At 31.1% G+C, this 23,744-nt stretch overlaps 2 protein-coding genes across 3 annotated transcripts; both read right to left on the bottom strand.

The window, feature by feature from the left end:
* Positions 1-601: 601 nt before the first annotated feature.
* Positions 602-4,429, bottom strand: LOC110666757 (transcription factor MYBS3). Its single transcript, XM_021827348.2, has 3 exons — positions 3,921-4,429; positions 1,828-2,036; positions 602-1,399 (listed from the first exon to the last, which is right to left on the bottom strand). The coding sequence occupies exons 1-3, from the start codon at positions 4,255-4,257 to the stop codon at positions 854-856; spliced, it is 1,092 nt and encodes a 363-aa protein (XP_021683040.2). The 5' UTR covers positions 4,258-4,429; the 3' UTR covers positions 602-853.
* A 12,567-nt stretch (positions 4,430-16,996) lies between these two features.
* On the bottom strand, positions 16,997-23,365 carry LOC110666758 (NADP-dependent malic enzyme). 2 transcript variants are annotated; one of them, XM_021827349.2, is made up of 20 exons: positions 23,064-23,365; positions 22,134-22,414; positions 21,529-21,649; positions 21,346-21,420; positions 20,851-21,002; positions 20,639-20,744; positions 20,433-20,498; positions 19,943-20,038; positions 19,765-19,836; positions 19,560-19,643; positions 19,350-19,448; positions 19,048-19,095; positions 18,880-18,933; positions 18,672-18,770; positions 18,493-18,582; positions 18,338-18,415; positions 18,103-18,177; positions 17,920-18,010; positions 17,439-17,567; positions 16,997-17,337 (listed from the first exon to the last, which is right to left on the bottom strand). In XM_021827349.2, the coding sequence occupies exons 1-20, from the start codon at positions 23,088-23,090 to the stop codon at positions 17,249-17,251; spliced, it is 1,932 nt and encodes a 643-aa protein (XP_021683041.2). In that variant the 5' UTR covers positions 23,091-23,365; the 3' UTR covers positions 16,997-17,248. The 2 variants fall into 2 exon arrangements, with proteins under 2 accessions (XP_021683041.2, XP_058006195.1); XM_058150212.1 differs by lacking the exon at positions 23,064-23,365 and adding an exon at positions 22,884-23,021.
* Positions 23,366-23,744: the final 379 nt, after the last annotated feature.

Here is a 23,744-nt window from a genome sequence, read left to right as displayed (position 1 = left end):
TCGATCAACATACTAAAATTTTAACTGAAATTTCCAATCGTATCATGGATTTTTAAGCAATTAAAACAAATCCTAAATTCAAAAATTCTTTAAATTAACTCATGACATTGCAAATATTTTGTAACATTTTTTTTTAATTCAATGGAAGTGTAATGGTTGATGAATTATAAAGTGGATAATCTAAGATAAATAAATGGATTAAAATTTATTTATTGACACTCTAAAAAAAATTAATATTTCTCTATGAATATATTTTTTTTAAAAATAAAAGAAGATGTCTTCATTGAAAGCAAATAACAGAAATTGTCACGAGAAAAGAGGGAGAACCGAATCTACCGATATTTTCAATTCTTATGACAATCAATTTTCTTCTTTTTTTTTTTTATGAAAAAGGGTTGAAGACGATTTTCTTTAAAAAAAAATTGGCCTACTCTGAAAGAAGATAATTATAAAAGAAAGCCAGATGTGCTAATAGCGTAGAAGATGGTTCCAAAAAAACATATACTAGCAGAATGCATCAGAATTCGTCAAGTAGAATATTGCCACAAAGGTACTAACAAGTTTGAAGTTAAAGCTAAACTGCATACAGCACTTACAAGAATTTGCAATTTGGCGCCACGCCCCCTTCATTTATTTATATTTCTAGCTGATTACAGTTAGAAAGAATAAATATTTCAAACCAAATCAATGTCACCCTACGTTATAAGAAATAGAAAAAGCTTGGCACTATCAAATGGTAAAACAAAGATTCTACAGGGGGAAGGGAGGCGCTAAACTAATCAAAAGCTAAAATACAGCTTCTTTTCTCCATGTCAAACTGCTTGTATAGGACTGCCCTTGCCCTGGCTTGACTCTAACCCACTGCCGAAGCATTGGCTTGAAATGCTGACTGCCTCGATGGCTCACCTATTAATTTCAGGGAGAGTGGCGAAGGCTCTCTTTGGCCTCTCTCGGTCTCTCCTATACTGAGGTGAGACATGCCAACCAGTTCATCTACATTAACAGGCTCCTTGGGAAAGATTGGAACTGGCTTTAGGACCTCATGATTTGATGTCTCCACGCCCTTTACTTCTTGAAGAGGGGCAGTATTTGCAGGCCAAAAGGGATAAGGGATTGGCACATAAGCTGGATAGAATCCAGGAACAAATTGTGGGAATTCACTTAACTGAGGGACAATTGGACTGAATTCACTTGATTTTGGAACAGTTTGTTTGGATTCACTGGAATCTATCACTGTTTCATCATGTTCTTTCACTTGTTCTTCAGATGCTGTGTCCATGGGTACATATTCTGGCCTCAGGGAGAGGTTCAGTGAAGGCAGCGCATCTGCATTATCCATTTCTCCTGACTGAAAAGATGGCAACTCATGTTCTTCTGGAACTGTCTGGGGTTCAGTTGCCTGAGAAATACACGATAAAGTATACAAATAATTTCATCAGTTCCGAAGGATGAATGATAACACAGCTGAATAAACTTATCTCGTTATCTAGTTATAACAGGTTACACAAGCATGGGCTGACCACCAATTCTCCACCAGATTACACACTTATCTGAACATTAAAAATAATAAGATGAAAGGAAATTTGGAGTAGCAAATATCCTGCATTATATAACCTCATAAAGTGCATCTCACTACTTACTAAGGAAGGAGTAGCACAACTTTGATTTTTGGTGTTAAAATGGATTGCTTTTATATATATGAAATTCTGTAATGTGGCAAGCCCAAAAAGCAACTGCCAGATTGAAGCCGACTGCCATTGGTCTTACCACGAGTCAGTACATACATATATAAACATGTAAAATAAACATAAAGAAAGGACAACAAACCATGTCTGGAACCATGTCAAAAAGGCTGGAGCGCCTCTTTCTTCGTGTGGCATTGCTCTGGCGGATAAAATACTTCTGAGCATGGCTTGCTACCTGGGTAGGGGTTCTAGACACCACAAAATTTCGAGCTATTCCACGCCAATCTCCTTTCCCCAGTTTCTGAAGACCAACTAAGAATAGACGATGCTCCTCTTCTGTCCAGGGGACACCTAAAATCCAAATACAAAAGTGAAAAGATTCAATATAGGACCAATGTAAAAACTTTGGCTGCACAGCCACTTGACAACTATTAGATAGTTGACCAAATAAGAACAATAATCACCATCATTTCAACATTAGATTTTGAAAAAAAAAAGCAAATTATGTGATTTACTTCGATTTTGAAATGCAGCAAATTATATGATTTCCCACTTACTAAAAGGAGGCTATTTATGAAGTAGAACACGCCAATGACAACTCCTGTATTGAAAAACACACACACACAGACACAGAGTGAAGAAACAATGATGAGTGACTGAACTATGTATCATTTGTTTGAAATGCAGTTCCAAGATTTATTAAAAGCAAAAGTTGCACAAAAAAGGACATGAACTTCAAAATGCCAGTTAAACATTAATCTAATCACTCCAATACTCCAAACCCCACAGTCAGAAACTTGGGACCTAGGAGCTTACTTGATGAAATGCATATCATCGAGCGCCAAATAAGGGGAAATTAACGTTTTGGCAGAAATCGCCTTTTAAAATGCAGAGCTTAAGTCCAATAAAATAGTTGCTCCTAGTTAGCAGAATAGTAAGGTTGGAGTGCATGTCAGCCAATGGATCCAACAGTAAAATAAATACACGTTCATGTATTTTAAGGCAATCCCGATAATCTAAATGCCTTCAGCTTCAAAGAAATTTTATATTACAATTAAAGGCTGATATCTTCTATAGAAATATAAAGAGGCAATATTCTATTTTGTTTAAGTAAATTATAATCAGCAAAAATACCAATTCAGATGATTCAAAGCAGGAACACATTCCCTTAATCCCTTCAACTATGAAAAAACATACTAACTTTTAAAGTTTGATGCACCTGATTCTCCTGAATCAAATAGTACAGGCTGAATTCCCTGAACTTAATCATTAAAGAGCACTGATAAACCTCATGCCCCAAAGTAAGAATCACGTCAATTGGTCATAGAAAACGTTGGTCACCTGGAACTCCAAATTGAACTTATAAAAAAATAGAAACAACAGTTCCCCTATAAATCCAAGAAAGAAAAGGAAGAAAAAATAACAGGAAACTTTCACCAGAAGGCCTAAGGAAGAAATTTATTTAGCAAACTCTAGATAGTGACACTTTCACAACAAATTGGCAAAAACGTCTGTGCACTTTCTTTTGTGAGAGCATGAAATGTAAATGAGGTACTTTTTCTTTTATTATATGTACTGCATATGAATTAAGCAGAATTCACCATCTCCAAGCACGAAAACGTATAAAGGCAAAGGGGGTTTGTTTAAATGGGATTAAAATTTCTTATTACCATCTTTAGCAATGTGGCGCTTTAAGATAATCTCTCTAGAATTTACCCAGAAACTAACCATACAATTTGATGTCATTTACAGATAAATGAAAATCCAAAATTGAGATAATTTCGGGCATAAAAATGATCCAATAATTTTTAGATTTTAGAGTCCTTTAAAGAGTTAACCAGCATGAAATAAACAAACTCTCACAACCAAGCTCGGATGATAGATATATACTGAAAAATTATTAGGAAATTTAAAATTTAAAATTTTAAAAATTAAAAATACGGATGAAATGCAACTGATCATCATCGACCAACACAATTAATCATCATCGACGTGCACCTTATCCCAAAAAAAAAAAAAAAGCAAACTAAATCCGAGTATGATTTATAACTACACGATCTCTTTAAAAAATTAAGTGTAAGTTTTTTAAAAAATAATTGATAATCAAGAAAAAAAATCATATAAGCAAAGAAAAATACCCTACCAGTCATAAACGCATCGGGTAAACCAAGCAAACAAGACCATATCTTTATTCTTTTGCCGCGGAAAAAATGGAGGGAAAAAAAAAGAGCTTACCTTTCTTTCTCTCTCCGCGTCGATTGGCGGAGCAGCTAGCATGGGCCGGATCATCAGACAAATACCCGTCCGGAACGTTGCCTGAATCGCGGACATGATCCGATAAGGGAGAGTCGGGATTGGGTGAAGCAGCGGCTGATGATGACGAATGGTAGTGCGCCGACAAGTTACCCATACTGGCACTCTTCTTGATAATGGAGCCATCGGTGAGCCTCACACCGAAGAGCCTGACTCCGGCGGCAGAAGAGGCCGACGTAGATGACGCGCCAGATGAGCGCGTGGGACAGGTACGGGAGTTGTGGCCGTTGTTGCTGCAATGCGAGCACCGTCGAGTCATGGTGAATGACTCTGCCGAATTACCGGCGAGTTAACCGGAGCAAGGTTAATAAAGAGAAACGAAGAAACGGATAAATATAGCAGTTTATAAAGAGAGCTGTTTTTCAGAGAGAGAAAGAACAATAGAGAGAGAGAGAGAGAGAGAGAAGGAGAGTTGCATGGACGAAGAGGAGATTGAGGAGTTGGGGATTTATTTGGGGAAGAGAGAGATGGTGAGGGCAGTGGTAATTTTGGAATTTTAGTTTTTTCGGGGGAATTTAGGAAGGGATTAGAGGATAGCGGGGGATCGTTCATTGGGAAATAATTGAATTTACTTTTCTATCCTTCCACGAAGGATGACGTTTTCTTCTTTCTTTTTTATTTTTATTTTTATTTTTGAAAAATATAAAAATTATCCAAATATAATTTTTCTCAAATTAAAAATAAGTTATTTGAAAGAACTAAAAGTTAATAAAAATCAAGATATTCATATATATAAATTAAATTTATTAATAATGGGTAATAAAAACTAATTATCTATGTAAATATGTTCAATAACAGCAATTTTTTGGTTAAATATTGAAGTAGCTTCATTTTAATAGGAATCTTTTTATAAATATTTTTATATTTAATAATTAATTTAAATTTAATATAAATAATTAATTATTAATCATTAATTATGATAAAATAATTAATAAAATAATTAATAATAGCATAGTGTTGACCAACAGAGTCTAAGCGGAAGGAAGTATTAATTTCAGTTGGATAAAAAAGAGAAAAAATAAATAAATAAATAAATATGGTTTGAATTTGTGAAAATATCTTGCTTACGTGTTGCATGACAAAAGAACCTCTGAGCTGGAAAAAAAAAAAAAGTTGGAGGGTGGAGATATAAACGACTTCAAAACGTGGAAACAACTGAGCTTCAACCTTTAATTACAGAGTACGAAGGTGTCTTTAAATTTCATAGCAAATGACTAGAATTGAAATCCCTTACAAAACCATACGGAGTTTGACGAGTGTGTGGTAATAAATTCTCTTTCTATGTATTAACAAAATCATTTGATTTTTGCTGTCGGCAATGAGCAATTTCTTCCTCTTTCTTTCTTTGTTGGTTTATGCTTTATTTAAGATACAAGAATCTTAACAAATCTCACATTCCTCTTTATAAATATACAATAGATTGTGGATATTTTTTTTATTGAGGATAGTCTTTATATAGATTATTTCATGTGGTCGCTAGAAGTTGTTAAATATATAGATGTGCGATCCCATATAAAAAATAAATAATAGGATATTGGATCTTAAAATTCTAAGAATTTTCTTCGTGAAAGAATTTATGATTATAGTAAGAATCTATTATTTTATAAATTTATTTTTTTATTTAATTATTATTGTTACATATTTACATTTATTATTATATTTTTTATAAATAATATTAAAAAAAAAGTAAAGATATTTGTGTTCATACATAATTAGTGTAATCCTTTTATTAGAATGAGTATTTTTATGGATGTGTTTATATGTATATTTAAATTTTTCTAAACATAAATAAAATTATTTAATAGAGTTAGTATGAGTAATAATAATGAAAATTTTTATTAATTGTCAATCAATATTTGACTCTCTAAAATATTAATATTTGCCAAATCATTAAAAAAATTTGAAATTAATTTAAAATATTTTGATCATGAATATAAAAAAGAATAAAATTATTAAAATTTAAATTTATATTAAATATAAGAAAATTTATATTTTAGTCTCTGAGTTTTATTTATATTACACTTTAATTTATTAATTTTGAGAAATTAATTATTTAATCCATAAGTTTTGCACTATATTATATTTTAATTCCTGAATTTTGAGAAATGAATTATTTAATCTCTAAAATTTACATTATATTACACTTTAATCTTTGTAACTTTAATATACAAAATAATTTAATTCTTTTGTCTACGGATGAAATTGTCATAAATATTAAAATTACGAGAATTAAATTATTTTATATATTAAAATTAAAGAGACTAAGGTTTCGCTTGTTTCACGAAAAATAATTTATATACATAAAATATTTTTCAAATAAATAAATATTTTTTGTAAAAAATTTTTCATTGTTTAGTTATAATTTTAAATTAATAATATATATTTATTTCATATATGTATAAATATTTTCATATTTTAATAAAATTATCAAAATTTAAAAAATAAAAAATAGTATCTCTTTTAAAAAAAGAAAATCAGTTTTTTAAATGACATATTTTTCTTTTTATCAAAAAATATTTTTCAATGATTAATTTTTCTGAGTATCTCAAATGTTAGAAAATATAAAAATATTTTTTTAAAAAATATTTTCTATAAAATAAATGAAATATAAATATTTAATTTTTTAAAATTTAATGACTAAAATTAATATAATACATTATTTATTGATTAAATAATTAATTTTTTAAATTTTAGATATAAGATAAAATTGAATGATCAAATTATAAATTTTTCATATATATAGTGTTATATAATTCATGCATTCATGTTGCATAAGGAGATTGAGGTCACTTTAAAAGGAGGTGCAGTCGACCACCTAACTTGGATAATGCTTCCCTTCCCTACCCTGTGTTTGCGTATTTATGGAAATGGATCTCTCGTTTGGGGACATAAATTAGCGGACACAAACACCCCTGTTTACCCAATTCCTGCAAAATTAGCCCGCTGGTTAAAACATACATCATTTCATGACCAAATTGCCTTCTATGCCTGTTCATGGAAGGGGCATATTGGGAATTTTATGAAAATATCGTTTTGGACCACCCAATAGTCTAGTGGATGTACTTACCAACCATAGTGTTCCACGTGGAATTAAACATGGCCCACATTTACTCTGTGTGGAGCCTTGCTAAAGGATCACCGCACACGAATACCAAGAGCATTATTGGGATTCTTTCGCTTTTGATCATTTTCATCCCTCCACTCTTATCTATCGTTCTTAAAGTTATTTTATTTAAAATTATTTAATATTTACAGAAATTTAAAATATATTAATTAATAATTTTTTATATGTAATTTTTTATTAAAAATTATTAATTACACTCTGAACACATATATTCTTTATGTAAATATAATGATCTCATATTTCTAAAATTAAAAAAAAAATTAATTTTTTATTTTTGAGAAAATACTATTTTTTAATACTCTTAATATATATAATAATTTCTTATAATTTATCTTATCACTTCTATTTTTTTTTAATTAAGTGAAATAAAAAAATAATTTAATTAATTTATAAAATATTTTATTATAATTTAAATAATTTAACTATTTTTCTTAATTATCATGTAAACTTCTTTATATTTAAATAAAATATTAAAATAATCATGTAAAGCTAAAAAGTATTTAAAATATTTTTTTAAAACAGATGAATGAAAGTAATAATAATATACTTAAATATCTACTTATCTATTTGAAATGTTATTAAAAAAATATTGAATGAACGTGGCTATGGGGAATATAAGTTCATATAAAAATAAATTTATCAAGATTAAATTTTTATATTTTATATTTGTCATTAAATTAGTTTTATATATATTTTAATTTAAATATTAAATTTATTTTTGAATAAATTTAAATTTATATTAAACATATCCCATAAAATATATTTAAAAAATCCAATGAAATGATTAAAGTGATGGAGGAAATTAAAATTTAAAGATCTTTTAATAAGAAATTAACTTATTATAATAATAAAATTTAATGACATTAATCCTTTTCCTAATCATGAGGAATGGCCGCTAATTATTATGTCTTTCAAAGGTCAGTTGCTTCAAATGCTTAATCAACTATTGATTGGGCGTCCCATCAACAAAAGCTCCATCCTAACCTTTTACTTAATCTCTTTGTTTTTTAATATAATCTTTGGATTACTCAAAAGAACGTGCTTTTTGTGATTTATTTTTATTTAATACATAATAATTAAAATAATAATTTTTTTAATTACGAATAAAATTAATAAGCATTATTATTTATTTTTTATTATAGTATTTAGCATTGTATTTTAAAAAATATATTAATTAATCAATAAATAATTAATTAGGCAATGGGCGGTGATTGATTGGAGGAGTTTTGCGATGGCGAGGCCTAATTCTTAATTATAATCATGATAAAGCTTAGCCAATATTTTATTACTATAGATATCCATTATTAACCTTATGTTAAACATGTTAGAACTATATTTAAAAAAAAAATGTTTGAACACATTGTTGTTTGCCATTAGCACCACCTAGTTTGTTTACTTAGTTTTGGCCATAGAATAATTTTGATTCGATTATGAATTGAAATTGTCAATTCATTTAGCTTCACAATTTTAATCGGTTTTGTTTCGAATGACTTTGGTTCATAATGATTTTAATTTATAATAGTTTCAGTATAAAATAATTTTAATTTGATATAATATCGGTTCAATTTTAATTCTAAAATAAGGTTATATTTGGATTGAAAGAAAATAAGAGAGAAAAAAAAATTATGAAGAAAAATAAAATGGTTTCTCTCTTCTTTTGCTTAGGAATGAGGGAAAATTGAGAAAAATAAAAGATAAGGGTGAAAAATAACAAATGAGAGTTACTATTCATAATCTCTCCATTTTGGACAGAAAGTAAGTAAAAAATAAATAAAATTATTTTTTTATCACTATAATTATTTATTTTAATTTCAAATAAAAAAGATAAAATAAATATTTTACTATTTAAAAAGTTATTTTCTTTTCTTATTTTTTATCTTGATATCCAAATAAAAAGAAAAAAATAACTTTTATATTTTTTTTATTTTTTTTCTTATTTTCTCTATTTTATTTTCTTTTCTCTTTATTAAAGTTTCCAAACATAGCCTAAAAAATTAAAAGGGATCTAATGTAAATTTTTCAGATAAAAAGAAAAATTTTTCCAAATTGAGCTAGTTTCAATTCAGATTTAATGAGAAAGGACCGAAATTGATCCATTATAATTTTGAGTCAATTCATGAATCAAAATCGTTAATCCAACTCAATTATGAATTTGATATAAAACAATTTTGATTTGATTTCTAGTTCAAATTGACCCGAAACCAAGCCTATGGTTGGCTATGCAAAGACAAGACCTGGGAGTTAGCACTAGTGGTAGAGATATTTCCATGGTTGAAAATTGGTAATAATGATTTACCCTTTGATCTAATCATGAAACAATTAACCTTTATACATTCCACAAGCACCAAATATTAAAGAATTGTAGAAACTCGAGAAAAAGACATAACGAATAGGGGAGGGTTGAGTCAGCAACGTGGCAGATGATGGGTTGAAAATAGACAAGGTGGCAGTAAAGTCAATCTTTGCAGATTATTATCTCCAACTCCAAAGAGATAACATAGAGCCTCCCTTTTTATCTCTTGTGGCTAAAGAAAATGAAATAAAGAATGTTATCTTCAATGGGGGAAGTTCCAGGATTCCCTGAGATAGCACTATGCACGTTTGCTTCCCAGCCAGCCAAAAGCTTCCCAATTACCTCTTCTCTAGATAATAATAATAATAATAATAATAATAATAATAATAATAATAATAATAATAATAATATCTTATCTTATAGCCAAAAGCATATAGGAAAAGCAATTTAGGATTTCCACTCATTATGCGGCTTATCCTTGTTTTTCTAGTTTATTATTTTATTGAATCAATAATTTCATGGATAGTTCAAAGATGAATTTATCATATGAATAATATATTTTTAATTATTAAATTAAATTAAATTAAATTTATTATAACATTCATAATTTTTAAATTTATTATGTTATAGATAATTATTTATATTTTGTTTTATTTAAATTTTAAAAAATTATTTGAAATTTTTCAGATTTTAGAAATTGGGTTCGATTTTCTAAAAATATAAAACTTTAATGATTTTTAAAAATTAATTTAAAGATCACGTGATAAAACTAAAAATATATTTGGATTTTACGAATTTTTCTGAGTTTTTTGAAATTTTTTTCGTAATTTTGGGGCCTCGTTTTCAATCCTAAAGCAAAGTAAAAAATTTAAAATTTTGTATCCTGAATCGGACCGACCGAATCAAACCGAACTGAGTAGGACCGATCGAATCGGACCGACCCTCTTTCCCTTCTTTTTTTTCTTCCCCGCGCGCCCCAACACCCCCCACTTCTCTTCCCTTTTTCTCTCTCCTCCCTCCACCCCTCGCCGGCCAGCCACCGCCCCAGCCTCCCCCACACGCCGGCGCATCTCCAAGCCACCTCCCCGCCACAGGCCGAATCTTCAGGAGGTCAGAAAAGTTGGGCAAAGTCCCCCCTGCACGGGCGCGTCGTTTCGTATTCTCAGGTCAATTCCGGCCGATCCGGCCATCAATCGAAACGGGTCTTGTACCAAAATCCATCTACACCTCGAGAACTTTTCATAGACACCAAGAACACCAAAATTCATTGAGCGGTTTGCCCAATTCTTGTCCGGGAAGTTTTAGCCTATTTCAACTTTTAAGCTAAATTTCTCGCAAACCGTGAACCCCACGAGAAAACCGAGAGTACCGGAGTGCTCCACTCGTCGAGAGTTTCTTGGGAATACCAATTTCAAAATTTTCTGACATCGTTTTTCGGTGGGTCCCGCGAAACTTCGTAGTATTTTTTTGAGCACTAAATGAGCTTAGAAAATTCTATAAAAATTATGTATTAACCTCCATGTTATTAGCTTCGTGTAGATACCTTCAATTCGCGGAAATTCAACGGTTGCCCGGATCTGTAAATTTCAGGCCAAGCAGACAGGCTATCGAAAAAGTCTCAGAATTGGGTCGAGATTTTGGCTATCCCACCGTTGCCAGACGTCCTGAATGCGAATCCAGGGTCAGAATCGGCATAGGTAAACCCGAACCTTACTTTTTCTTAACTATCTAGTGCTTGAATTGGATTAAAAATCCATAGAATATTCGTGGTAGTTTAGAAAATTAAAAATCCTTTTGCATTAGCTTAGTAATATTACTAAGGACTGCGGAGAAAAGTTTTATAATTTTTAAAGCTCATTTGGGTAGTTTTTGTAAAATGATTAATTATAAGGACTAAACTGTAATTTTTCATATTATAATTGTTGATTGTTTGGATTGGCCTAGGAGGGGCTATGTGATGTGATTAAGTTGTGAGTGTGTGGTTTGTGGATATAGAAGTGCGTTTTAAGCCTTTTTACAGGTTGGGTAGGTCTTAGGTATAGGGAAGACTCTACCAGATTTTAGGCACGATCGGCCCAGCCTTCCTCCTTCGCCCAACCGCCACAGTGACATCGGTTAAGTCTGTGATTAAAATATTAATTTTAATTATAATTTCGATATTATTATATGTTTAAGTATGTCCATGCATCACTTATAAATATATATCTATGTAGTTAAATACTAGGCATGATTTATATTGCATTTTTAAATTGATGAAGTGTTATGGATGTTGTTTGTGGTAATTTGGAACAGTGTGCGTGCGTTGGCATGCGTGTAATATGGTATTGTATATGGACAAGACGAGTAGACACGGCTTGAGAGATACTCGTTAGGACCAGGTCATTCGGGGTAGACACGGCTTGAGAGACACTTGCTGGGACCCCGCATTTAGTTTATTAAGCGAAAAGTCCGGCTTCAGAGACACTCGCTGGCAGAGGTTGAATTAAGAGAACTGTAAAGGGGATCAGCTCCCATATATGTATTGCTTGACAGTGTTAAGGTGTGAGTGCTCCAAATTTACCTTTTTGCTGTTATGATATGAAAATTATGACGATATTGCATTTCACTCCACATGGTGTATTAGTTTTAGATAGTTATAGAGATTATAATTAAAATTGGTATTTTACTCTCTGAGTCGAACGCTCACTCCTGTTCATCTATTTTTCCAGGCTATAGGAGTATTATTTGTTATGGCTAACCTGCTCTTCTTCTCCACAGGTCCAATGATAGTATTTAATGTATTTTGTACAATTGAGTTAAATTATAGACTGCGCATGTGCTATAAGTACTTATTTTTATTTTGAGTATGTATTATAAAAGTTATGTTGGACCTGTAAAATTATTAACTGTATGTATGACTATATTGGATGAGGGAGCTGAGCTCCTATAGGACTTTTGATATAATGAGTATATGGAGGGTGAGCTGAGCTTCTCAATTTATTATATATTGTGTTTATAGGTCGGGCGAGTAAAAAACTCTCCGTTGAACGATCCATTTTATGGCCGGACTCTATCCGGTTGAATTCTTAAAATTGCGCTCAAATGGGCCTTAGGATTAGGTTGAGGAACAGTTAGGCTTACTACGGGTATCGGGGGTTTTAGGCTGGCTCAGGTCCTAGTGCCGATCCGGCCCATAGGTTGGATCGTGACATTTATAATTAGAATATAAATTAAAATTTAAATTGATATAATTACGAATGATCTAATTTGGAATCCATTTAAATATAGATTGAATAAGATGATATTTATTGAATTTAAATAAAAAATAGATATTTGTCATTTAATTGAGATAATTAAGACAAGCCTAAAAGGAAATTAGATTTTGTAAAACCTACAATAGAAATAGAAACTTCCTCACATTTTCTCTTTACCCACTAACACTTTGTTTAAATAGAGGAAGAGAGTAAAATTGTAAAAGTTTTTAAAGCATAGTTTTTCATAGCTTTTAATATATATATATATATATATATATATATATATATATATATATATATATATATATATATATATATATATATATAAAATAGCCGATTGGAATGGTTGAATCAAACATGCCTTTTTTTGATCAAATTAGTGTTAATAGCATTTTACTTTTATCACTTCGACTCTATTTATTCCATATCAAGTAATTTATATATAAAAAAAATATTTTTTTTATGAAGATTATTTTTTATAAAAATATTTTATTATTATTTAATTGCAATGTTTGTTAAATTGAGAGAGCATTTGTCAAATTACAATTTAATTCATTTTAATTTGGATTTGTATAAGTGATTAAATTATTTTACACATCAAATAACTAATCAAGTCAATGTTGTAATCCAATCACTTATATATTGTCTTTTTACTTCATGTTCTTTCAATATAAGATTTCAACAATGTTAAATTAATATTATGTATTTATGTTATGTATATATTAGCATTTGTAATTTTAATAAAGAGGAGGAAGTCATTTTTCTTTAACCATGAAATTATTTTCTATTGATTCATTTTATGAGTGTTTAAAATATTAAAAAATATGAAAAAAATTATATGAAAACATATTTCACAAAGCAAGCAAAGCCTTAATGGGCAAAGAAAAATAAAGGAAAAAAAAAAAAAGGAAAATGTTGGTGTGCATTACATAATAAAAAGAAATTGACAGTTTTGACTCAAAATCTCAACTGCATCCATCTTCATTCTTCTTAGTCCATCAATTTTTATAGTCTATAAAATTTGCTAAAAGATTAAAATTAATTAATTAATTGACTGTTGATGATTATAAATCCTTAAATTTAATGTTTTTTGATATGTGAAACTCTTATTAGATTTTATAAATAAGCCTAAAACTTTTTACATTATTATTTAGAAAATTCAAAGCAATGGAAAATGACCTCCCGTATTTTATGTGTCAAGCTTCTTAGTTTATACGAGGAAAAGGAATTCCAAATTTTTTTCTTTTAGAAAGAAAATTGTAGCAATTTTACAAAAAAAATTTGAAATATAATAAATTAAAATTTAGCATAAGAATTATAAATTAATAATAAAAAAAAATTATAGCCATTTTATTGTATAAAATAAACTTAAACACTCGACTATTAAATTATTCGCAATGGGCACTTGTTATTGAGCGTATCAAAGATTATGTCAAACAAAAATTTGAACGCTGTCCAAAAAAAAAACCCAATTAATTAGGTTTATTTATGGACAAATTATACTTTTTAATTTTATAACTTATATTTTCTCTGCCTCATAAAAATAGATTTTTTTTATATAAATTAATAAAATATAATTAAAGTAATTAATTTTGCTTTTAATATACCCTTTATTTATATTGCTCCATTAAAAATTAGAATGCATTTAATACTAGCTCGAACTCATATGAGTATAAATTTAAGAACTGCCAAATCAAATATTTATAAAGTGTAAAACTATTTAATCTAATAATTATTATACACATCCTCATATGAAGTTGGACTTTCTATAGCTGCACTTTAAAAATTAAATAACTTATGTAACTGATTTATTATTCGAATAAATATTTTTTTAATACATATTAAATAAGAGTATATTAGTGAGCTAATAAATAAAGTACATTTTTAAAAGAGAATGGTCTATAATTTAGAATAGACCATAAAGGAATAGAGAGAATACTATAAATAAATGTCGGCAAATTGATTTTTATTTTTATTTTTTTATAATAGATGTATTTCTAAATGTCACATAACTATTATTTATTGAAAATGTCCGTCACTTTCATTAAGAAAATGAAAATCATACAATACGTCAAAAAGAGGAAAAAAATAGGTATCTAAATTTAATAAACATTTAAGATTAATTTTATTAAAATTCGTGGAAAACATATTTAACTTCTGACTTATTTGAAAAGTCTAATAGCATCCTAATACTAAAAAAAATTAAATGAATCTTGTGACCCTAGTCAGCATTAAAATTTATGAAGAAATTAGAGTAGTGGAAGGTATTATTAGATTTTTTTTAAAGAAAAGTCAGAATTTAATTTATATATTTGATCTTTTTAAATTTATTAATTAAGACTATATTTAGATGGGACGAGAGAAGAGTAATTAATGAAAAGATAAGGAGTGAAAAAATAAAGAGTGTATAATAAAAAAAAAAATCATACTTGAAAATGGGAGAAAAGTAATATATTTTTTTTTATATTTAAAAATAGGTAAAAGAATGATAAATTTAAAGGGCGTATGAAATAAAATAATTATATCTGTCACTTCTCATTTTTACATTTTAAATTAAGGTGTAAAAGAAATTATGAATCACGAGGTAAAAAATGATGAGGCTTACTTCCACTTACCCTATAAAAATTTTATTATTTTTTATTTACCCCTCGTTACTTTTATTTACTTCTCTTTCATCTTCATTTAAATAAAATATAAGTTATGAAAATTTAAGGGTAAAATAGACTTTTTAAAGTTGAGAATGTTACCATACCTTTTTTGTTTTAATAAGGGTAAGAGATTAATTTATACATTCAGCCTTAAAATAAAACACACAGAATATGACAAATCCAATTAACCCAAGTTGCAAGCTATGATTTTTCGTCTAATAGATCAAATGGGAATAAGTTTCCTACATTTCTAAGCATGGAAGACTAGTGGAATTAGGGTAGGAAATTGGAGCAGAAATCTCATGGAAATTTCCTAATCAAAACTAACCCATCTTTGAATTTTTGCATAAACAAAATAGGATTTGATTTGACAAAAGTGGCTTGAATTGATAAGGTCATTGTCCTTCATATTCTAATAAATCCACCTTGCTCTAGGGGGTAGTTGCCTAGAAAATGTGCTACAATAATCAAATTAAAAATTTTGACTCCAAATTTAACCTTAACATTCATTGAGTCAACCACTAGTTTGGATTCTGAAGTCATTTCTGTTCTATATCACACCATTTATGACCATAAAATAGTTTTTTTTTTCATGGGTTTTTCAATAATTATATTTGATTTTATTAAATATCACTTCATGAAAATATATTGATATCAATCATATTTATTAGTTGTTTCATAAAAGAGAATTTTTTACAAATATAAATTAGAATTATATAATACGAGAACGATTTCATATGAGAACACTTTTAATAATTGTTAAATAAAATATTTGTGTTGAGATTTATTTAGAATTAATTAATAAATATATAAATATAAATATAAATATAAATATTTAATCCAGTGATTATTAAATTTATTTTTCATATAAAATCAAACTTATAATAACTACATCTTTATACTCCCAAATTTGATTTGTTTTAGTATTGCTGCTAAGGTTGCATTAAAAAGGTTATGTCTTTAAATATGTTAATTAAAATATATTTAAAATAATTTAAAATTAAATTTAATATATTTTTTTATAAACATGAAAAATAAAAAATGCCCATTTAACAAACTCAATCTCAAACCGAGCCGAAGCCTTTGAAACTCAATCTCAAACCAAGCCTAGGATTTATCTTGGAAAATGGGCCGACATAAGACTGGAAGTCGACCCAAATAGATTTATTTAATAATTTTGGATGTGACTGCTGTTTTCTTTTAAAATAAGTGCAATTACTCACTGATGCCTTTGTTCCCTGCTGGATTTCTCTCTGATTTGCCTTGATTCTTGACTAGACGTTGAAGCTAATTAAAAATAGAAGAGATTGAGGAATCAGAAATTGTTAATGAACTGCCTCAGGAAATACAATTCATGAAATTAACGAAAGAGTTCGTGATGAGAGTTAAAATAAGTGAAATTCATTTTCCCTCGTTTTATTTTGGCAGAACATTAACTTTGAACTCTGTTTTAGAGTCTTATCACATCGCCGAAGGCAGTCAGAAACGACCCAAACAGACAAAATTCAGAGTTTCCAATCAATGCTAAGCAAAATCCCACTTGTTTACTTAATTCTTTCAATAGCTTTCATGTTGACTAGTCCAAGACCATCCGGGCAATTTTGGGTTGGATTCACTTGGCCAACTGCTGTCACCTTCCTGGAATCAATGTTATTTACTAATTTATTCCCTTACATTACAGAAGGACTATTCTGAGTAGATTACAAGTCAAAGAACACTATTGAATTTCATTTCCATGTGAGATTTTTCAAGTTCACAACAGCTTTTTCAAGCCATAAAAGAAAGGATTAACAATAAAAACTGAAAAAATAAGGGGAAGAACGGGAAAAAATTACAAACCAGCTGATTATGTGCTAAAAGTGAACCTCTAATATTTCTTTTAATATTTTTTTGCCACCTTCCCTTCGGGGATGAGGTGGAGGCATAGTTTAGCGTGGGAAGCTTCTGCTGCTTCATCGGTAGCTTCGGTAGGCAGGGCTGTACATACAGCTTTCAGCATACTTAACCAGATCCTTAGGCTGAGGGAGGCGAGTAGCCAAACCTATACACAAGGCGTTTTTGAGATGACAAATATATGTATCACAAGCTAAGACTTTCATATCATATCATGGATGAGCTGAATTAGAAGAATTAAGGACTCACCAAGTTCATAAGCTTTAGCAGCCACATTGGCGGCAATTTGTGCAGAGATCTTTCTGATGTTTGTAAACGGTGGGTATATGAGTCCCTTGTCGAAGTTTTCCTGGGTCACCTGGGCAGCCAAAGCTTCCGCTGCACCAAAGAAATGAACACATACATGGAACTATTTAAAATCTAGGAACAAAACCTCCAAAAGAGCTGAAGACAGAATTGTAAGATCAAGCCTGAAAAACAAACTCTGCTAATTTAGATCCTCCAAGCTCTATGTTGTAGGCCCTACTTCTAGATGTGTCCCATATTCTAACTCAGAATTATATCACGTAATATCATCAATTCAAATGCAAGAACAAGATCTACTAATTCTAAATGATGAGAGGAGACTTTATGCAGGGATAGTTGAATGACATGAAGTTCCCTAAAACTTTACCAGTTTAACAACTAAAGGTAAAATGATCTCAAGTACTCATATTTTTGGTTCACTTACATGCTGCCAGAAGCATATCATCATGAACACGAATTGTACCAGACATTATCAAACCCAGACCAAATCCAGGGAAAATGTATGCATTGTTTGCCTGAACCAAAAATAACAATAAAACAAAAATCAATATCCAATGGATCAAACGTCTCTACTTAGAAAATCATTTAAATTCCCAAGGTTTCCTACCTGACCAGGCACATAAACTTTCCCCTCATATTCAACAGGGGCAAATGGGCTTCCACTTGCAAAAATGGCACGACCCTGCATGCAAAGAAGAAAGAAATGTTGGTCTATATAAAATCCAGCAGTCCTATGGTAGGCAGTGTATTAAGTGAAAATCATATGCAAAGGTGAAGGAAAAGCACCGTGATATGCTAATTTCTTGTCGGCAAATAACACATACAAATACCGTTTGCATTACCTTACTCCATGTATAAGCTTCTTCAGCGGTACATTCAGACTGTGAAGTTGGGTTGGAAAGAGCAAGAATTATAGGTCTCTGCACGAGATAATGCAACACATGGTTATCTCAGAGTTCAAAATTCAACACCAAAGTAGATGGATAAAGATTCATACCTCATTGAAAGAGGCCATAGCCTCAACCACTTCTTTAGTAAATGTTCTTCCTACCCCTGATGTTCCAATCAACACTGTTGGCTTAATGTCCTGATGGAAATCAGACAAGTAAAGAGAATAAGAATACATTTTTCTTTTGCACTGTAAGAGAAGAGTGAGAAGAGAGAGAGAATCCATACGTTGACAGCATCCAGAAGTGTCTTTATAGGTTCATGCTCGTGAGCCCAGGGCTTCTTGAAATGTTGGAGTGATTCCTTACGGGAACCAACAATCAACCCCTGCAAAGGAATTACATGTGCAGATTTATAACTGATAAAAATGAAACAGAATGAGAAGCTAATGATCATTCTCCTTCCATTAACCAGAATCAGAACAAATTTTTACTACCTTCGAATCCACAAGCCAAATCCTCTTGCGAGTCTCTTCCACTGGCATGTTTGTCTGCACAAAGAATAAGACAAAATGTATAGCCATTAAGGTCTATTTGACATCGAATGCTTTCATAATAATATCCAAGGAAAAAAAGATTACATGCAAAAGAAATTATTTTCAGACCTGTTTGGACATCTCAAGGGCTATCAGTTCTGCAATTCCAGTGCCAGCCTGTTATCAGCAACAAAGTGAGATATAAACACAAGTAGAAGAAAAGGAAAATGTGAAAATGGAGAATGGGGTTGATGATGCAGTCATGGTCAGGAAAAGCAGTTGCACTTGCACACATGATAAAGAACCCCAAAAAATACATATGCTGGCATAAATTAAGGCAAGCAATTTATCCTTTTCCATTTATCAGCTTACATGTTCACAAACTTCCATGAATCCACATTTTGTGAAAGTTGTACCAAGTATCTACTCACCTCTCCGGCACCAAGAAATAAAAATTTGTGGTCAGCTAGTGTTCCACCAACTAATTTTAGTGCTGCAACAAGCCCTGCAAGGACCACAGATGCTGTACCCTGGAATAGAACAATTGATTTAAGCATTTAGAGCTATTCCCATCCTAAATCCTAACTGCTACAAATAATACAAGTAAAAAATTGCCTTTTATAAGAAAAAGTAAAAATTACCTGAATATCATCATTGAAAACAAGATGAGTAGTACCATATTTTGCAAGCAGGTCAAATGCATTGTGGTTTGCAAAGTCTTCAAACTGCAGAGTTTGACATAGATTTTAAAAAAACAAATGCATGTAAGCTTACCCATAAAAAAAAAAGAACATGTAAAACCAAATCACAGAAGGATCATCAGTGTCTTTGGCTTTAGCTAACAACCTGAATGAGGACTCTCTCACCATAATTCTGCTTGACTGCACTCATGAATTCATGTAGCAATTCAGAATATTCCTGAAATGAAGAGCACTCCACTTTAACAGAAAATTACGCAACACCTATAAAAAAATCTTATGAGCACAGAAGAAGTCCATACAAGTTAAGTGAACACATCATGTACCTGTCCAGTAGCTCTTCTTTGCCTGAGCCCTATGTAGAACTCATCATTTAACAGTTTCTCATTGTTGGTTCCCACATCAATTGTAACAGGCAGGCACTGCAATAATTCACATAATTAATATCCTTTTTGTTAATGATAAGGGAAAGGGTGACAAGATGCAAAACTTGTCAAGATTTGCCATATTCTTTACATCCTGTACATGCAGCTAAGTACACATTGCCATCATCAAACAAAAGAAAACGTAGTGAAGCACTAAAATACCATCCTCCAATCCTGAAAAAACAATGGCAACCTCTGGAAACTCTCAAGTTCTGCCAGAAAAGGCTTAGACCATGTGCACAGGCTACAGTGGAATTCTAGATGAGATAAAATATAACAGCTGATTGAGTACAAGTATTTTGGCTCAGGTATGTCCCACAGAAAAACAAAAATAAGGAACAAAGGAACTAAAGATAAGAAGGGAAAAAAAAATTGTTTTGTTGATACTTACAGCTGAAGGACGGACTCCACCAAGTGCAGTATATAAAGAGAGTTTTCCAACAGGTATCCCCATACCCTAAAAAAATAAAAATTAAGTGTCACCAATTATATTTCTGTGCAAATGAGAGCATGAATGTGTGTGTGTGAGAAAGATATGGAGGTGAAAGGGTAAAAGAATCACAGGAACTTTTGAAATGGTATTTAAATAGATCTCACCTGACATCCAAGGTCCCCAAGGCCCAGAATACGCTCACCATCAGTCACAACAATGACTTGAATATTCTTCTCAGGCCAGTTCCTCAGCACCTCAAGAATTCTACCCCTGTAAAAGAAAATTTATCAGCTTAACCATGGATAGCAAGAAAGTGTTGCAATAGAGACTTTGTACCACAAAAATGAAGAATACAAATATATTGTGCGGTACTTACTTTTCTTTCAAACTGATGTAAAGACCCTGAGGACGACTGAAGATACTTCCATATTTCTGGCACGCCTCACCAACAGTTGGAGTGTAAACGATAGGGAGCATCTCCTCAACATTGTCAATGAGAAGCTTGTAAAACAGTTTTTCATTTCTTTCCTGCAATAAGTTAGCATGTTTATTTCATATTTTCAATAAAATAAAGCTGGAGAGTCTAGTGGTACCAGTTAAAACAAAACTCTAGAAAAGGCCACTAAGTTATGGAAAGGGCATACCCCTTATTTACAACACCAATTACACTAGTACAATAGGCAATCCAGGCTAGGGAAGAAAATATGATGTATTCTCAAATATATTGCAACAAAATTAAAGTAATCAATGGTATTCACACTGCTCGTAATTATCAGTAAATCAGTTGACATGCAAACTATGAGTCAATTACAATTCTTTACATTGAAGCATGAATAATACAGGCAAAATATCAGAGAAACTTTGTGGCTACCTGAAGATCCATCATAGCCATGTACTTTTGCAATGGAAGTTGATACTGGCGAATAATGTGCATCAGTTTCTTCACCTGGTCAGCATAGGGCCAAAAGTTTCATCAGCATTTCATGTGTGTGTGTGTGTGTGTGTAAAACAAAGGGTAAATTAAATCAAGAGACAACAAATAAGGAAAAACAACCTGAACCTCCTGAGAAACCACAGCTGGGGGGAGAAGGCCACGCAAGTAGTGGGCATCTCTCTCTTTATCATTGAAGGCAAGTCCTTTGTTGTGGTGTGGATCTCGCAACAAAGAATATCCACTGCAGCATCAGAAAGGAGCCAATAAGTAAGAAAGATAGCAAAACATAACCAATTAAGATTAGGTTAGCTTATGCCATTCAAATTGCTAAGATAGCAAAAGAACATAGAAACTACTGCTCCAAACGAGACAAAGGCTTAAAAAGGGCTGGAAAAAATTAGATTGCATAAAATAATAGAAGAAAAACACTTAAATAATAATGAGAAATTATACTGGCTATAAATATATAAACTAAAAACAGAAAATACAACCAAGCCAAAGGGAGCCATAAACATAAAGCAACAAAGATATGTCCAAAGATCCCATCTAAGCAACATATGCAACTTACATCAACAACATAGTACATGACAAGCTAAAAACATCGATATCATCGAAAATAAAATAAAAAATTTAAACAAAATCGAATAACCAGAAAAAAAAAAAAAAAAAAAGAGACGCGTGTTACAAAAATTTAACGTCAACAATTCCTTATTCATAAAGCTTACCTAGCAACCGAAAGGGACCAAGGCGTGACAAGCTGATCCTCAGTGGCAGTATCCTCACCGTAAACATCGCGGACGCCACCAGCAACGGTGGATTTGGGTTCCAAGTCAAGCACAGAGGCTCCATCTCTCATTTCCTGCAGTGTGCTCTCCATCAAGACGCTGCCGTTTCGTTCCCTATTTGGATTCAGTGCCTGTACTTTTAGTGAAGGTGGAGCTGTACGAACTAGTCCTCTCTGCTTCCCCGCGAAAGGGCTACACGAGCCTGAGATGCCCGTGTTACTCTGTTCACCACAAGATGATGATTATTATAATAATAACAAAAATAATTACCTTTTCTTCTTCATTGCTGTGAGTTAATAATGACAATCATCAAGAAATTATTAACATCAAAAGTTCTTTTCTCAGAAGGAAAACATTTTGTGTTCCAATTTCATGATCGATTTGAAATGAAAATATAAGAGACCTTGAAACTATAAATGGTAACAAGAAGTTTTAAATGTTTGTAAATCAAATAGTTCAGTAAAAAAAAAAAAAAACACTTATCGGAATAAGGATGATTTGGTGGCTTTGAATTTAAAACAACGCCCAGATATGAATAATCTACGGGATCAACAAATTTTATTTTCAGAAATTAAAAGTAAATTAATTTTCAATTTTTCAAAAACCCAGATATGGAAAAATATGTATAAACAAGTATACTGAAAACAGTTTGATAGTTTTAAATGTAAAAGGAGATTAAAGGGAACATACCCAGAAATGTAAATCAACTGAAAAGGAGCATAAGCAAAAAATTGAAGAAAAATCTACAAGTTGCTGATTGACGATGTGAAATGCAAAGCCAAACTTTGAATTAATAGATTGTTTGAATAATTTGTGTGAAGTATGTGAGGTTGAAATTGTGAATAGAGAAATGGGTGTGGTTTATATTACCAGGAAACTGCTTTTCAAGGAGATCATGGCGGAAGAAACGTGGGAAAGACAGTGTCTTTCGCGTTCTACAAACACTCTCCCTCCTTAGAGAAAAGAAGCAGAGAAAAATAGAATAACAAAGTGAGTGAAGGGAAGAGAGAGAGAGAGAGAGTAGAGAGAGTCTAAAAGAGGAAATATATAAGCTTCTCCTAGCTGTGGTTTTTCTCTCTCTGATCTCCCTCTCTCTCTACTTAACAGAGGAAAGATAGAGAGAGGGGAGGAGGTATCGAGAAATGGCAACGAAGGAGGCTAAAACGTGTCTCGACTCACTTCCTCTCTCTACCAACTTTTTCTTCTTATTTTTTTAATTTTTATTTTCTCTTTATTGAAATGACATGTGCGCAACTGATTTTGTCCAAATATTACCAATGTGTCCCATAAAACGTAGGACCCTTTCTTGTATTGGGGGCATTACTAGCGCTCGGATTTGTGACTGTGTTATTGTGATGGCCTGAGGCAGGCACCAAGAAGTGCTATTGACAAGGTGATGTTTTTTTTATTCTTTTTTGCACCCTCGAATTTTTATTGTGAAAAAATATTTTAAATTTATACATACGCAATATATCAAGTTTTTATAGGTAATCGACATGACTTAATTTTAACATTTATGATGAGTTTAAATTTTATATTTTAGATATTTTA

This window comes from Hevea brasiliensis, chromosome 1, assembly GCF_030052815.1.
Source record: "Hevea brasiliensis isolate MT/VB/25A 57/8 chromosome 1, ASM3005281v1, whole genome shotgun sequence".
Classification (NCBI taxonomy): Eukaryota; Viridiplantae; Streptophyta; class Magnoliopsida; order Malpighiales; family Euphorbiaceae; genus Hevea; species Hevea brasiliensis.
The sequence above is the reverse complement of the archived record's forward strand: the minus strand, read 5'-3'. Positions and strand labels throughout refer to the sequence as shown.